Below are 15,786 nucleotides of genomic sequence, written 5' to 3'. Positions count from 1 at the left end.
TATGCATGTGTAAGAGCACATTTTTAATGGCGTTTTTCGATTCACCTTTTCAACGCGACGACATTGAACTTGCTTAAGAGTCTATATATCACGTCCGCTAGTACCTAATTAACTAACGCAAAATTCGTCGGAAATTATATTCCTTTCGATGGGAAACGGGGCATGAATTTAGTAATTGAGCTCGATGATTGTTATGTCCGAAAATATCAGACAAAATTTGCAAAATGTGAGTCTATATACTAACATACCAACTTCCAGAAATAATGGTTTCTTGCTCAATCGACACAACCCATAATAATTATGATAAAATAAAGTCTTTCAACTGAATTTATCATCTAGTTCGACCCGATGTTAATTCTTTCTTTTGAATACAGTAGTGTTATGTTGAAAGTTGACCAAAACAGGTTTGCTCCGTTGTGTAGTTAATTGTGTCTAATCCTTCACATCTGGACATCAAAGTAATCTTGGATTCATTATTCTTGGTTCTAACTTCGTTGAATTTCATTCGATGTTCAATTTTCGTATTCTTGAAAAAACAGCTTGGATTCAATGGAAAAATGTATCGGTAATTGGTTACGTTTTTCTGGTGACATTTCAGATCGTACTGGTATTTTTATCGCTGCATGTGAATTAAAATAAAAAGGAAAATGAAATAAAAGAAAATTGGATTACCAATTTTCCTGGAAATCCTGCATAAACTTTTCTTATTTACACGAATATCTCGGATTTCAAGAATTCGTAGCATAGCAAATTTAAGACCACCAATTTCAAAAATTCGTAACTCATGAACAAGAGTACAAAAAAAATATAATTTGGAAGATGCAGCGGAAAATTCTCAGAATGATGCAAATTCAAAAGAATATTCAAAGGTGTACAGTCTTTAATGGAAAAAGTTGAAAAAAGGTTCACGTGTAATACCCTGAAAATCGACGAATCACATGTCGCGCAACACGGGATGCTAAATTTAAGGAAAATGATGATATAAAAAGCAAGCATATCTCTATTCTGGAAAAATATTATACAAAAAATATTAGTAAAGATACATACAAATGTTGAACCAACTATCCAGAGAAATGAAATTTTGGTATTGTTACAAATACAAAGGTGTGAGAACTGTGGTTAGTTTGCCAAATTCGAAAACGCTATTTTAAAACAAGCACCTGTGTACTTAATATTTTTATCATTTAATTTTCGAGCCAATAACCTATAACGTCAATTCCGATAGTTTTCATGGAAAAATGAGTAACCAATGGATATACTCGATGGCAAAAAAGTTTAACCTTAAATTTTTATCACCGATTTTAAAAAATGCATCATGCTGGAAATAATTTTTCGGGTTCGCTTGCTAACTTTCCTTCACCTTTATTACGAACTTAACATATGATAACATAACATTAAATTCATGATTTTTTTTGCTGCAATGTAAATACGGTTTATAAGTTATAATTGTAAAAAAAAAGTTTTAATGAAATTTTATTTTCGTTTTAGTTTTTTTTAAACATTTGGAGACCTTTTCGTTCGAGCCTGTTTGCTAATAAAAAAACTGCGAGCTTACAGAAAGTGCAGCAAATGTTTCAAATCGTCGACGAAAGATCAAAACAATGGTCGCAGTGGTACAAGTTTTACAAAAAAAACACCCTGTCATTTAAGTAAAATAATACATATAAGTCATAACAGTTTTCTCAATTAGAAACACATAAAAACATTATTTTCGTGTTGAGCTTTCCAAATTTGAATAAAATTTATGTTTGGTGTTCGAATAAAAATTGTAGGAAATTTTTATTAAAAATTACTAGAATACACGTTCGATTTTTTCCTGAGAAAATTCATCTTCACTTTCGGGGAAAAATTTACCATGGACATTCGAATAAATTACCGCGACGCGAGACAGAACATAACACTTATTAATCTTGTTTTGTAAGTATGTGTCGTCGCGGTATGTGATTGTTCTTACGTTGGCACAAGAAAATAATAGAGTGATTCGAATAAAACTTTCCTAAAAAGATATTTAAATATTGAATAGCTATCAGTTCGAATTAATTGGAGTAAAACTCCATTAAAAATTTTAACTCGTATATAAAATTTAAAAAATGACAATATATTTTCTTCGAGATTATCAATTTTAATGTTTGTTTCCATTTAACCCCACCTTTGTAGTTTCAAAATATCGATTTTTTTACATTTTACTTCAATAGCACAAATAAAATAATTTTATCTTCAATAGTTTTTAAAACTATGTCTACTTAGAATTTTTTTTTCGAAATTAAGGTAGTGAAAGAAAGCAAAGCCTTCTTGCCGCTAGCTCCCACTATCGGGAACTTCGCGAAATTCGCTTCGATCCTACTGACACTAACAACAGTCTCTCCCGAGGTGGAGCTCGGACATACGACGACTCGCTTGTTGGACCAACATCGTGCCTCGAGATCATTTGGGAGTGTAAGGAATCAAAGAAGACTAAGTTTTAAAAGAAGTTTACAGTACACTCGATAAACAAATTTCGTGATTCGTAGTGCAAAAGTTGGAAATAAAAATGAAGTTTCAAGTTAAGTTAATTTTCAGTTTCACATTTTTAATTTTTTTTTAGCTTTTAGTAGATCTTCTGGGCAAACAAAATGTTGACAGTTGCATAACTAGTTCTAGTCATCACTCTCACAAAGTTTTATTGGAACCTCAAAGGGTTTGGCACAAAACACTTTCAAGTTACAGGGTGGCCAGCAGATTTCCAATTTCGAATTCCCGGTTTTTTCCCGGTTTTCCCGGTTAGAAATTGATGTTTTTCCCGGTTTTAAAACGCATAAATATTTAGTTCAACCACGTTTATCCTTTGACAAAATAAATTTGTGAGAGAATTTTGTTTTTAATATCATTATTTATTTTTCGAAAACTTGAAAAAGGGCTAACTACTTCGGCCAATATCTACTTGCTGTTGATTTTATGACTTTTCATGACTGAGGAATGCAACTCGGCCCATTGTGTGAATCCTAAACGAGGTATTATCTGGTATTATCTTGTGTCTATTAGAAAGGGCACACTTGGGGCTTCTCGAAACATGTAACGTGCAGAAATGTCATTCTCTAAAAATTTTCATTATTTCACTCAGCCAAAATCAGGATATAATTTAGAATCAATTTGTGCTTCATGTTTCAGAATATTTTCACATAAATTTTTTATTTATTTTGAACCGTTTTTTGGAACAATTTTCTGTCATTTTAGACTTACGTAAATAATTACTGGTTTAATTAAACTGTTTAACTAAAGCAATATTTGTAATTTTCTGCACTCTCTGGTTGAGATTTTCTGCGTTTTGTAGGACTGGTTTCTGCTTTTTCAAACCTTCAATATATATATATATATATATATATATATATATATATATATATATATATATATATATATATATATATATATATATATATATATATATATATATATATATATATATATATATGTATATATATATATATATATATATATATATATATATATATATATATATATATATATATATATATATATATATATTTATTTTCACAAATTTGGGATTTAATTCAAAATTGTTTTAGCTGCTGTTGAGCTTCGGAAACGACAAATCTATGAAATCATTTTCTATCATCTCAAGCCTTGAGAAATTTCATCCATTGTTTTTAAGCTTTGTTTCGGATTTTGGCCTTATTCAAGGTGCTTATTTAAAAATAAAATATGAAAATTCATTTACCACTTATTTTAAATTGAATTTCAAAAATGATTGTGGTTTTTTTTAATTTCAATTTGAAATCTTTTCTATGGTTTCTTTTTCTGATTTCTCGTCAGACTAAAATTTAGCATTTTTTAGCTAAATTTCCTATTTCTGACAACATTTTCTCTTTTAAAACTTAATTTTAAATTGAATTGGTTTTAATTTTTTCTATTGAATTGACTATAAAATTTTTTTTTTCTTCTTTCCTGATGACTTTTTCATGGTCATTTTTAGTGAATGAGAGGAAATTGAGGTTATTTTTCAGAGTTTTAAAAATAATTAGAGCACATTTTTTTACCCCGAATCGAAATAGTTTTTCGCCTTGTCTGAATCTGCAATGATAGCCATTTCTGGCAATTTCAAATTTGTTCAAGAATAAGTTTTTGCATTTTTCAACCTAATTATTACCCATTTTCTGGTGTTCACACACTTTTCTAGATTCAGTTTTGAAATGGATTTTAAATTGATGTTGTTAGTTTCTTTCAGGCTTCAATACAATTTTATTGCTACTTAGAAACAATTTTTGCCTTTTTGAGCTAAATAAGAAGCTTATTTTGTGTTTTCTGAATCCGCGTTCTAAATTTCTATTTAAATTTCTATTTAAAAAAATTTAATTTATTACTTTTCTAATATAATTGATTTTCTAATGTTTATGGTGCATTTCTGACTTTAAATTAAAACCTGATTGCTTTATCGAAGAACTTTAGAAACATTTGAACATATTTTTTTATCTTTTTCTAGTTTCTGTAAACGTTTCATGGCAATTGTGAGCTGAATTATAAACAATTGTGTGTATTCCTGTCGTTCAAAATATTTCTTTCCGTTTTCTTAAGGGACTAATTCGATACCATTGTTATCCTTACGTGGTATTGTTCCAGGTTTATTTTAGGCGAATAATTTTCGCTATGGCCCTTATAGTTTTGACTTTTTTCTTTGATAAATTTGTCTTTCTGATTTTGAAAGACAAATGCAAGCAATTTGAGAAAAAAATACTACAAGGTATACAGCCCTAGGGTTGTATGAAATGGTGACGTGGGACTAAACACTGTAATTAGGGAATTTTTGTTACAAAATATACAGAGCCTGCAAACAAAATCAAGGTGTTTGCTCAGCGACTGTACGTATCTTTATTTTCAGCCTCCCCTGGAAATCAATTTTTTGAAATATATTCAACAACACTCGAAAGAAAATCGTATCTATTTGGCGATATTAGTATTAGCCTGTAGTATTTTTTTGTGCAAACAACATGCATTTAACAAGGCACAAGCATATCATTCTTGTTGAAAAAGCACCAAGAATTTCTCGTAATGCGTCAAAGTCAGAATTATCTCTATATCCTCGAAAACCAAATCCAATAAAACTTACGTTATTTTTAAAAATGGTTTTGTCTTATTTAGCTTTGACTAAATCAAACCTTTGATATGGTTCTTACTTTCAAAATAATATAGACGCCCTTACAAAGGTTCATTAATTGGCAAACATAAGAAGATATGTCAAACAAAATTATTAACAAGTTCCAGCAAAAAAACATAACAATCAACAATTCCTTTTTTGTTTTTTGCTTGACAATTTTTTTCATTTACCTACAACTACATTCGCTGTATTACGAAGACTGCTAATATACATACGTTTATTATGGTAAAGCTTTGAATAATAATATATCATCTAACCATTTTGAAATGTAAAAGAAGATTCTAATGAATCATAGTAAATAAACCAAAAATTCACAAGCATTCGCATGCTCTTACTCTTTTATAAATGTGTATATGTGGAATTTACTCTTTCGATACTATCCGGTCACGATTATTTAGTGAATATCGAAAATAAAATTGAATAAATAGCAAAGCAAAGCCTTGGTGCTACATTCCGTATCGGAACTCGACCTTCTGTTTATTCTACACAGACTTACCTACCTCGAGACCAGTTGGGAGATATAATATAAATAATATATAAATTGAATAAATATCCGTTGCAAAATTCACAATTCTTGTGGAATAGTTTATGGTAATCATATTTATGAGATAAACTTTCAATCACCATCAACAGCAGCATTGCAGTTTTTCCTCGATTGCACACGAATAGAAATGTACGAACAAAAGTGTACCACTGCAATATGAATAGTACCGCTGCAGTACGAATAGAAGAGTACCGCTGCAATCATAGACGACGAGAGACCTGCGGTTCTTTACTCCACTAGTACTGTTGCTTTTACCAGCATGTTTTCTTTCAAGACATCAGTTTTTATGAGGTTTTGAAAGCAGGTTTATAAATTGTTCAGGAATGGAGATTGTTTCAAACTTTTTGGAAAACTTTTACCTTCGAGACATCATATTAGTCTAAGCTCATGGAAGCAAAAATAAATTGACCTATTGGGACGGGGAGACTCTGTCAATTTTTATATCGATATTGATACAGAGAATATCACGGGGAACGGATGGTGTCCATTCACGCCGTCTGTGCTAGGGATGCTCGCATGTAATTGGTTCGTTGTTCGCGTAAGTTTTCCTGTAACTTTTTATCAATTTTCATCGTTGAGCAGTGAAGTAATAATGATAACTAGCGTTTTATAAAATTGTTACACATTTTATCTATCCAACAACATATTGGTTATTGTTATCCATCATGTGGTTATGCTGCTATTAACGTTTGAAATCTGACGCAACATTTGCCAGTTTCATTTCCAATTTTACAGAATGCATCCCAGTATAGTAAACAAAGACGTAGTCCCACGTCAAAAACAAAGACAGGCTTTGCATTTTTAAGCCTCTGGAATACAATTTCATAAATTTTGATTTCAATTGAAAATTATTTTCGTTGCCTCTAGTCTTTAAAAACGCAAACTCCTTAAAATCAATTTCTGAAATTTCTGGCCTCAAGACATTTTCTTAAGCAGATTTAAGCTTAACCCATTCTCCGTGGTGAAAAATTAGTTTTTGCCTCAAACAATGAACTTTAAACTCTGATTACTCAACTACTGATCAACTATATGCAAAATTAACATAAACTGTATTGCATATTAAACATCAATCTATTCTCTAACGATGCTGAATAGTTTAATCGTGCAAATTTTCAAGTATAATTGTTGAACTCAAATCAAAGTTTGAATGTCAGGCGATGCCATATGGTATCACCCGCCGGGAATGAGTTAGGTTACGATTTTTTTTATTTTTGCTTATTTTCCGTCGGTCTCTTTCCGCCACTATTGTGTCAATCCCTGACACCCGGGGAGGCGACTCCAACTAGAATCTTAACTAACGACCCGTTGATTCACGGACCGGCGCCAAAGGATGGAAAAACTCGTATCGCATAACAATCATTCGGGTATCATTTCTGATGCGCTATTTATAAGCTTTCAATCCTAGCAAACCATCGCTATTAAAAGTTACACATTCTCAAGCTTGCAAGAGAAAACTTAGAGCAAAGAAATAGATGGTACCTAGCTTTCTTTGATGATTTTGTTTCAGTATTGCCTGCTTTAGGCGGAGCGAGCAACATATAGCGAGTGTTTCACGAAAGAATCGCAAACGATTGCAATCAAGCGATCGCAATGATTCTTTCAAATGTTGGTTGCTTGTAGGCGTAATTCGGCTACTCCACGTCGTGCTTTCACCGTGATATACCACGATGATTCTTGGTGATTTCAAGTATCAGATGCTAATGCACCATGCTACAATTTCCGTAAGCATTGATGATACCTATTTGCTCCGGCAAGCAAACAATTGAACGCAAGCTAACGTTCATTTGGATTCATAATTTTGTATCTCTGGCGATAATATCTCAAAGCTTCTCGCGATAATGTTGAATGCAAGTGAACTTGGATACAATAAATACTATCTTGTTTGAATCATTCAGTCTCTTTCTATGGTATTCGGAACTCTTAGAAGCGAAAAACAATCAGCAGCGTTTCTATGGAAAACTTGTACGCGAGTGGAAATAGTTGAACGATAACTGATAAATCAAAGAACACATTTGCATGAAATATTGCTAGTGAGTGAACTTTTCCATGCTTGCCGGCGCCCACGGCTTCACTTTCCCATACGATAGAAGAACCCAGAGAATTTTCGCCTCAAAAAATCTCCGGAGGATTGAATCTAGATCAGTTTTGGTTGATTGTGTGTGGATAACGTCACCACACAACCATCGACACCTATGGCGTTGGGATTCGAACCCAGATCCAGTCACTGGTGGAGGCGTTACTTGTTTTAGGTTTTAGATATTTTTTATCATAGTTTAGTTTTTGCCTATTTTAAGTTAACATATAAAGCCTGATGGGAATTATTCTTGACTTCTCTGGCTTTCAAAATATTATCTAGCAATTTGAAGTTTTAACCTTTCCTGGGCTTTGTAGGTTTTTGTTGGCGATTTGTAACCTAAGATTCAAATCTTGTTTCTTTTTAAAGAATATTTTACATCAATTATGAATAATTCGGTACATAATTTTGAAACAAACTCAAACATAAATGACATTAGACGTTGATCCTGTAAAGTGGTGATTGGTTTGATGTTTTATCGCCACTTACTTTTGAAGCTCTAATCAGTGCAAATGAGAAGGAAGACAAATTAGAGAAAAACAATCTGTAAGTGCACAGAACAATTGCGAGGCTAGCGCTAGGATCCTATTGACTCTAACGGTCGTCTCTCTTAGCCGAGATTCTAACATATGACGACTGGCTTGTTACTCCAGCATCTTACCCCGAGACCAACTAAATGGTTCCTTGAGTCTTCCAGTGTTTGTGAGATGGCAGAAAATGTATAGCGCGTTGAACTAATACAACAGATCCCAAGCATGTAGTAAATACAAAAAAAGGTTTAAAATAAACATGATAAACTTCCCGGTTTAGAATTGAAATTCCCGGCTTTTTTCCGGTTTTCCCGGTTCATTTTCGAATCCCCGGCTTTTTCCCGGTTTTCCAGGTTTTCCCGGTTTGCTGGCCACCCTGAAGTTAAAATACTATCAAACACGAATCAAAACCGCTTCTCTCGTAAGATAAATACAATCTCTGCATATTTTTTTACGTATCTCTTGCTTAGTTGTGGTGAAGTTAAAGGAGAACTTTGGTATTTACTTGCTAGAAATTTAAATTTCTAACATTCAGCAGTTATCAGGTACAATATTTGTTTTATTTCATTCGTATTCAGTTATTTCTGCTAGTATTTTGTCGGGGACTCCATCTTACTGACGATTTGTTATCGCCACTATCTTCCCTCCCTCAGACCGATTGAATTATGTGTTAACCTCACAACTACCGTGTCGTTTGCGGATTTGGGATTCGAACTCACGTCACCAGCGTGGTTTATAGATTACCAACTACGCTAGGACAATGTCAGCAATATATTTTTGATTCATGTCCCGTTTAAAATGGATTTGAATTATTCAGATTTATATAGAGTTCCAAAAATTTTCACTAAACACTACTGATACTCAACATCCATCATCATTAAGTTTGATTTTCATTGTTATTTAATTGAACTAACTTTCTCAGTTATAGGTCGTCTTATATAAAGTCTACATTTTCCTATAACATCTCAAACGATTCTTTCCGTGTCATTGCAATACACATATACACACTACTGGTGTAATACAATATAGTGCATAGATACCAGCGAATAAGTATGAAAGCTCAAACTTGAGCAGCGGCGAGAGAATACACTCCGCACCGCACTAAGCACAAGCCAACCAGCCAGTAGAGCTCTCTCAATGTCAACGTTGCAACACGTGCTCAACAGCAACCGGTTTCGTTGCTACCCCTGCCCTGACAAGGTGGTAACGCGAATGTGCCGCTCAGTTACCACCATCCACCGCCCGTCTGAACCACTATTCACGATTGAAGGGTGTTGAGAATGCTGGCTCTTTCGCTTGTTGGCTCATTACCTGGGGTTTTTGTGTTTTGGTTTTGGCCACACGATGCTATATGTAGACTCTGCAGAAGGGAACAATACGGACAAGTCGTTGAGGGAAGTAAACAGATCAATTAGATGGAAATCGATGTCAAACTTTTCGCAATCATTCCTTTCAGTTGAATCAACCGAACTATAAGTATGACGCTAATCCACGCGAAACGATGCTTCTGCTATCGAGCGTTCAAGCTACAGCTGGAACGATACTCTGATACCGTTTTCGGCTAGTAAGCATTACCTATCACGGTCAACGATGCCATTATGGCATTACCTTATTTGTTCTCCTGTACCATTACCACCGGTTTTGATGCTTTATCAAGGTCATTATAGAGCCTGCAAAATGGCTGCTTGGGTACATAAACATAGAAACAGTATCGGGCAGAAGCAACGACCCAGGTCTGCAGACTCATTGAACCATCATTTCAAGGTTTCGTTGTTCCACTTTGCGATTCTGCCAGAGCCGTACACAACGCCGGCATTTACTTCCACTCGAAGCAAACGGCCGGCTTACATGGACTGTGGGTTGGAGGTCTACTGGTAAATGGAAATCGTCACACTTTTCGACCATAACAGCCTAGTAATGCACTAAGTAGATACCCACACCATAGCTAATGCAGAGAGTGAGTGCTAGTTCCGAATCTGATGCTATACTGTTGGACGTTTACCGTGCCCCACAGTTCACAAGTACTGCACGATGGCCGATATTTTGCTACTGCATTATTCTCATACTAATTTAAGTCACTAAATTGCGAGAGTGAAATAACTAGCCAGATTGGGAACTAGGTTTGGGTCAATGTTTTGTGGGTAAGGTCATACAGAAATCAACAGTAAGAAGGGTATTTGCTGAACGACTTCGAGCATCGTCTGACAATTACGCGTTTGTACACGGTCGACGTGGGGAGATTTTACATTCTTTGCTGTGGAAGGGTCCATAAATTTTCTGCTACTCCAAGCGTTAAATGTTTGTGTTCGCGTGGCAGCGCAAAAAAGCTACAACACGTGGTCAGCACACGCCAGAATGCCAGCCAGAAGCAACCGAAAAGAAGTTCGGGGTGATCACAAGAGTCTTTGCGTACGCATTTAATAATAAAAAGATTGTTCTCTGAAGCATGTAACATTGAATGTGGCTCACTACAGGTGAAAATAAATGGATAGTTCAAAACTTTAATTCGATAAAACAAGAAAATAAACTCGCACAAGTAAGATAAATTTAATGTGAGCAGTGAATGTATACAAAAAAGAAACATAACATTTTAACATTTTGTTGCAAAAAAAGATTGATTCAGAAGTGGAACTATTTAGTAATAACCACACTTGAATTAAACATACGCACGCCAAAAACAATATCATAAGCTTTAAATTATAATGGGCTAAATTTAAATATACGGCATCATAAGTTCAACAAACAAAGACAGTAAAGTCGAGTTCAATTTCAATTATGCTACCAAAGTTCACGCCAATGCTCATTTGGTAAACTTGTAATTTACGAACTCCCATAACCTTCAAAGTAAGCTGCTACTAGCAATTGTTCACTCGGTTATACGTTCAGCATTGAAACCTTTTGCTGCGATACAAGAGATGAAGGTAAAGCGACTTTGTACCAATGTGGTTATGAGAGCTGGTGCAGCATAAAAAGTGAGTTGTGCACACGGCTACTTTAACGAGGGTCCAAAATCATGCGCCGCCGTGCATATTTCATCATGGCTTCAAAACGAATCAAACTCGTATGATTTGGATCTTGCTGAAGCCAACTTGGTGTGCTCGCCAAGCTAAAGAATACGCTAATAGCTGAGCAAATAGTCTGAGTCCGAGCGCTTATAATGATTTAGGAGAGCAAGAATTGTGAAAAAACCAACCATGTTTCGCACCCACCGATCCCAACCACCTTCGAAATAAACGACTCACGAGCTTGCGATTAGGAAATTAGTATGTATATTTGAATACAAAGTAGATGCGGAAAAATGATTGGGTGTGTTAGTAAACGATATAGGAAAGCCCTATCATCCATGAAACAGAATATCAAATTTTAAATTTTTATATTTTGAATATTTTTCTAAAAGAAAGCGGAATTGTGTCAAACGTTCGTCATTTGTCAAAACCGTTAGCCTCGGTTTTTCACCCTGTATATAAAGAAGGGCTTTAGTTCGTATTGTAAACATCGTCCCAATTTATGCCGCGCACTTGCAACCGAAAAAAAGGGGGCGAAGCAAATGCGGCCGCATCTTCCTAACGAAATATGAATCGCACTTTGCTGTAATTTTGCAATATCCCAAACATACTATTTCTAACTGGCTGACTAACACGAAGCCAAAAATAAAGTTTCGTCTCAGCAGTTCGAATTCACAGCGACGTCGTCATCACCGTCGTTGATGACGAAAATGATCATACTAATGTTGAACATACCAGCAAATCAGTTGAAGTTGTACAGATAATTACGAGAAACCACACTTACCTTTCCTTGTCCGCGAACACAAACTTCCGCAGCTTGAGATCACGCAAAACGATGCCTTGTTCGTGACAGATTTTCACAACCTCGCACATCTGACGGAAGAGCCGACGAGCTTCCGGCTCACGTAGACGTTTTCGAACGCGAACATGCGAGTGGAGATCACCCTGAAATATCCAGTAGTGTTAGTCACGTGGAGTTTGAAAGCTTCACGGTAAAATGATAGATAACTGATAGATAACTATAGAACAGGGATTCCCAAATATTTTGCTCGGTGGAAGAATTTTTCAAGCCAAAATATTTGGCAGAGCACCTGCATTTTCGCATCACTAAGTAAATTGAGGACGTTTTACTCATTGATTTAAAATGCAGATGCAAATCTTAAAAGCTGACAGAGAAAAAAATCAGTTTTTTGGGTTGGTTTTTATTTTCATCGGGAAGTATGATCTGAGAACCCCTGATGTATATGATTATTTAGATCCAAAATAAATAAATATAAATCATATTTATTTATTATTTATATTTTTCAGTTTATTGTTGGTGGAATTAGGAAATCATTTCCTAAAGCCGTTGTATTGCAATTTGTAGAACATACGTGGACCTATTCACACTTACCTGCGATGGCGCGAAAAACAAATACGTTTGATTGTTTCCCTGTATGACTTTGTGCAAAAAATTTACATGTGTATGCCCATCCAATCGGAAATGAGCAGTAAGCAAATTGGAGCATGGGTTGTTAGCAATCTGAAAGTAAAAAGAACGAAAAACGGATTTCAGTATAATGAATTGTTTTCCACTTGGACATCTAAAAGTTTGTCTTCTTAAACACACATTGCTTGATTACCGTTACATATCGTGATTATCGTTATATATATTTTCCCGTTCGATAAAAGTTTTGCAAAAAATAACAACTAACCCTGTAGACTCTACAGCCTTAAAAACACAATACAACCAATTGGTCAATCAAAACACGATGGTCAATAGAACGTCATCACCACACATCACGACAATAATTGCACACCACGAAAGGCGACCTAATGATCTTCTAAAGTACATCATTTTAGCAGACGCAAGGAACTAAATGATGTATGTTTCTCAACACCCACGATTCAATATGATGTGGGGTAGCACAGTGAGATAAATATTAATATCTTGTGGAAAAACATCAATGCTGTTGAGACAGTTTCTATAAAGTTAATGTGCATATAACCAGTATGTTAAGCATTACATATCTGAAAAAATATGAAAATAATAACGATTAATGACTTATTCCCATTGTGCATCACGATATTCACGAAGCTTGCAAATCCTACCAGACGCGATTTGTAAACCCATCATCGCCATCTAGTAGAGTAGACAGGCCTGACAGTAGAGCGTGTAAAAATTATTGCGTATGATTTTGTGCCTAAGACGGCTACAGCCGCGACACTACCTTACTGGTTAACGTTTCAATTCCACTAGAATAGCGCTACAAAGATCGTTGAAATGTTGTAGAATAAGCTGGCGTTCGCTTGGTGATCAATAACGATGGAAGGGTTAGGTTTGGGCGGCTACGTCTATAACTTTTTCAGAAACTATTCACAAAACGTTTTGGACTAATAAATGAATAGCCCTTACTAATTTTATTAACCTAATATTGTTGAAAATTCATCAATACATTGAAATTCAATTTTCAAATTATCGTTCAACATTATCGAATTGTGAGTTCGGCAACGCCAACTGGAATGCAGAAATTTGAAATGAACATGGTTTTTCCACAATGTTTTCGATTCTATTTTACGGACGTCGTTCAATTTCATAAACACGGCCGAATATTTTGTCTTACCAAACAATTTTTTTCATATTTTTTTTACTTTTTAAGTAGACTAAGACGACTTAGACACTAGATATGATCACCAATGAACTAGTTTTTGGATTCCACGTCGTTTGAGGTGCCAATTGATGGGTTTTGTCCGTAGCCTGTGCCGACCTAGACTTTTGATATGCTCTTCAATGGACTATTTTTCAAAGCCCGATTAATTAAAGGTGCCACATTATATTTATTATATATATGTGGTCCCCGTGGCTCTGTGGTTAGCGTTGTCATTCGGCTAGCTTTCCCACTTTCCCACTTGCTTTCTGCTCAAACATCATTTTACTAGCGGACGACATAGGCGTAGCCAGAGGGGGCAGGGGAGGGCCGTTGCGTAGTTATTGGCATAGGTGCAAAATTTTGTTTTCAATAACTCTAATAGCACAAAACGACATCTTTAGCCCATAGGAACATCTGTGTAAAGCATGAGTCAGATCAAAAAAAATGATTGAAATGCTTGCCCAATGTTGCGTGGAATTGCACAGGTTTTTCAGTTGATCCACCAAGGACATTGCAGCGGCAAAAGTACCGGGCAAATCCGCTTGCATCAACTAGCATGCAGTATTGGAACCGAGCTGTGACAATTCCTTACCTTGATTCTCTTGCAACCTCACTGAAAGCACGGTTCGGTGAAGATAGTGCACCTGCCTACGCGTTGTCCTTGCTGCATACCGCTATCGTGATACGCATGTCGTTGGAAGAGTTCAAGTGCAAAACCGAAAGTTTCGTAATTTTGACAATTTTGTTGGAGAGGTCGAAGTTTTGTATCAACATTGCAGCAGCATGAGAGCAGACCTTATGAACTTGGAAGAGCTGGATCTTATAGACCTGCTAGCCGAAAGCCCGTTCAGCACATTACGTCGGGTGAAAACCTGGCTGAGGTCAACAATAGCTGAACAGCGGTTGAGTGCTCTCTGCTTGCTGAGTGTTCATCAGATCAGATGGTTAACAACAATCGTGAAAAGACACATGAATCGCTACCGGAACGTTGACGTTTGATGCCCAAAGATTTTATTGAGAATCTTGACTGTGTCTTCAAAATTCACGTCCTTGGGAAGCTTTGGCAGGATGTAGTTGAGATAGCGGCTGTGCGAATGGATGTCCAGCTTCCGGAGAAGAAGACGTACCTTCGCCGCATGATTCAGCTGGCCTGCATCGTTCTTGAAGAGGTCCTGGTAGCGGTTGAACCAACGTCCGAACGTAACTCCGTTTTCTTCGACGAAGACAAACTCGGTGATGTTCGATGAGAGGGACTCCAAAATCTGCTCCGGGGTTTGATACTGAGAATGCTGCTGCTGAGCCGCCATCTGCCGTAAAAGTTGGGCCATCTTGAGAATCATATCTTGAATTCCCGGTTGCGGCTGCTGATCAACTCTATCTTCTGGCATGCTCGTGGTTTCTTGAGATCCTCGTCGCCAAAATGATATGTTCAAAGGTTTAAATGAACTAAAGAACATCTATTTATATTCGGAGTTGGACAAAGAATAATCAAATCTTCCACTCTGATGTCAAGGACAACTTTTCACTGGTTGCCTGAATGTAACAATCACTAAACACTAGTATTTATTTCTATTTTTCAAAATACCATTTTTTATTTCTAAAATTATGAAGAGCTTGATCCCCCCCCCCCCCCTATTCTAAATTCTGGCTACGCCCATGGCGAACGGTGTGACCAGCGGTCACATCTTAACAGCAATTTCCGGATAAAACCTATCTGGTTTTAAATGGAACAACAAACTTTTCGTCTCAAGACAGTCAAATGAATGATTGAAGATTTAACTTTATTTTTTAACTCTTCTACGCCAAGACATCAAAATTTCAAACTGCATATTTAATCCAGAACTGTTGTGTGTG

The 15,786-nt window shown here is 35.7% G+C and overlaps 1 protein-coding gene across 4 annotated transcripts in view; it reads right to left on the bottom strand.

Annotated features, from left to right (window-relative positions):
• Window positions 1–15,786, bottom strand: part of LOC129727754 (tribbles homolog 2-like) — a 73,434-nt gene that overhangs the window by 45,015 nt on the left and 12,633 nt on the right. For all 4 annotated transcript variants that reach the window (XM_055685893.1, XM_055685892.1, XM_055685894.1 and 1 more), the window contains exons 3-4: window positions 12,696–12,824; window positions 12,087–12,247 (exon numbers count right to left, since the gene is read on the bottom strand). In XM_055685893.1, coding sequence (XP_055541868.1) covers window positions 12,087–12,247; window positions 12,696–12,824 — 290 coding nt within the window. The remainder of the gene's footprint in view (window positions 1–12,086; window positions 12,248–12,695; window positions 12,825–15,786) is intronic.

The sequence above is a fragment of the Wyeomyia smithii genome, chromosome 3, assembly GCF_029784165.1.
Source record: "Wyeomyia smithii strain HCP4-BCI-WySm-NY-G18 chromosome 3, ASM2978416v1, whole genome shotgun sequence".
In the NCBI taxonomy this organism is placed as follows: Eukaryota; Metazoa; Arthropoda; class Insecta; order Diptera; family Culicidae; genus Wyeomyia; species Wyeomyia smithii.
Note: the sequence above shows the minus strand (reverse complement) of the source record. Positions and strands in the feature narration are given on the sequence as shown.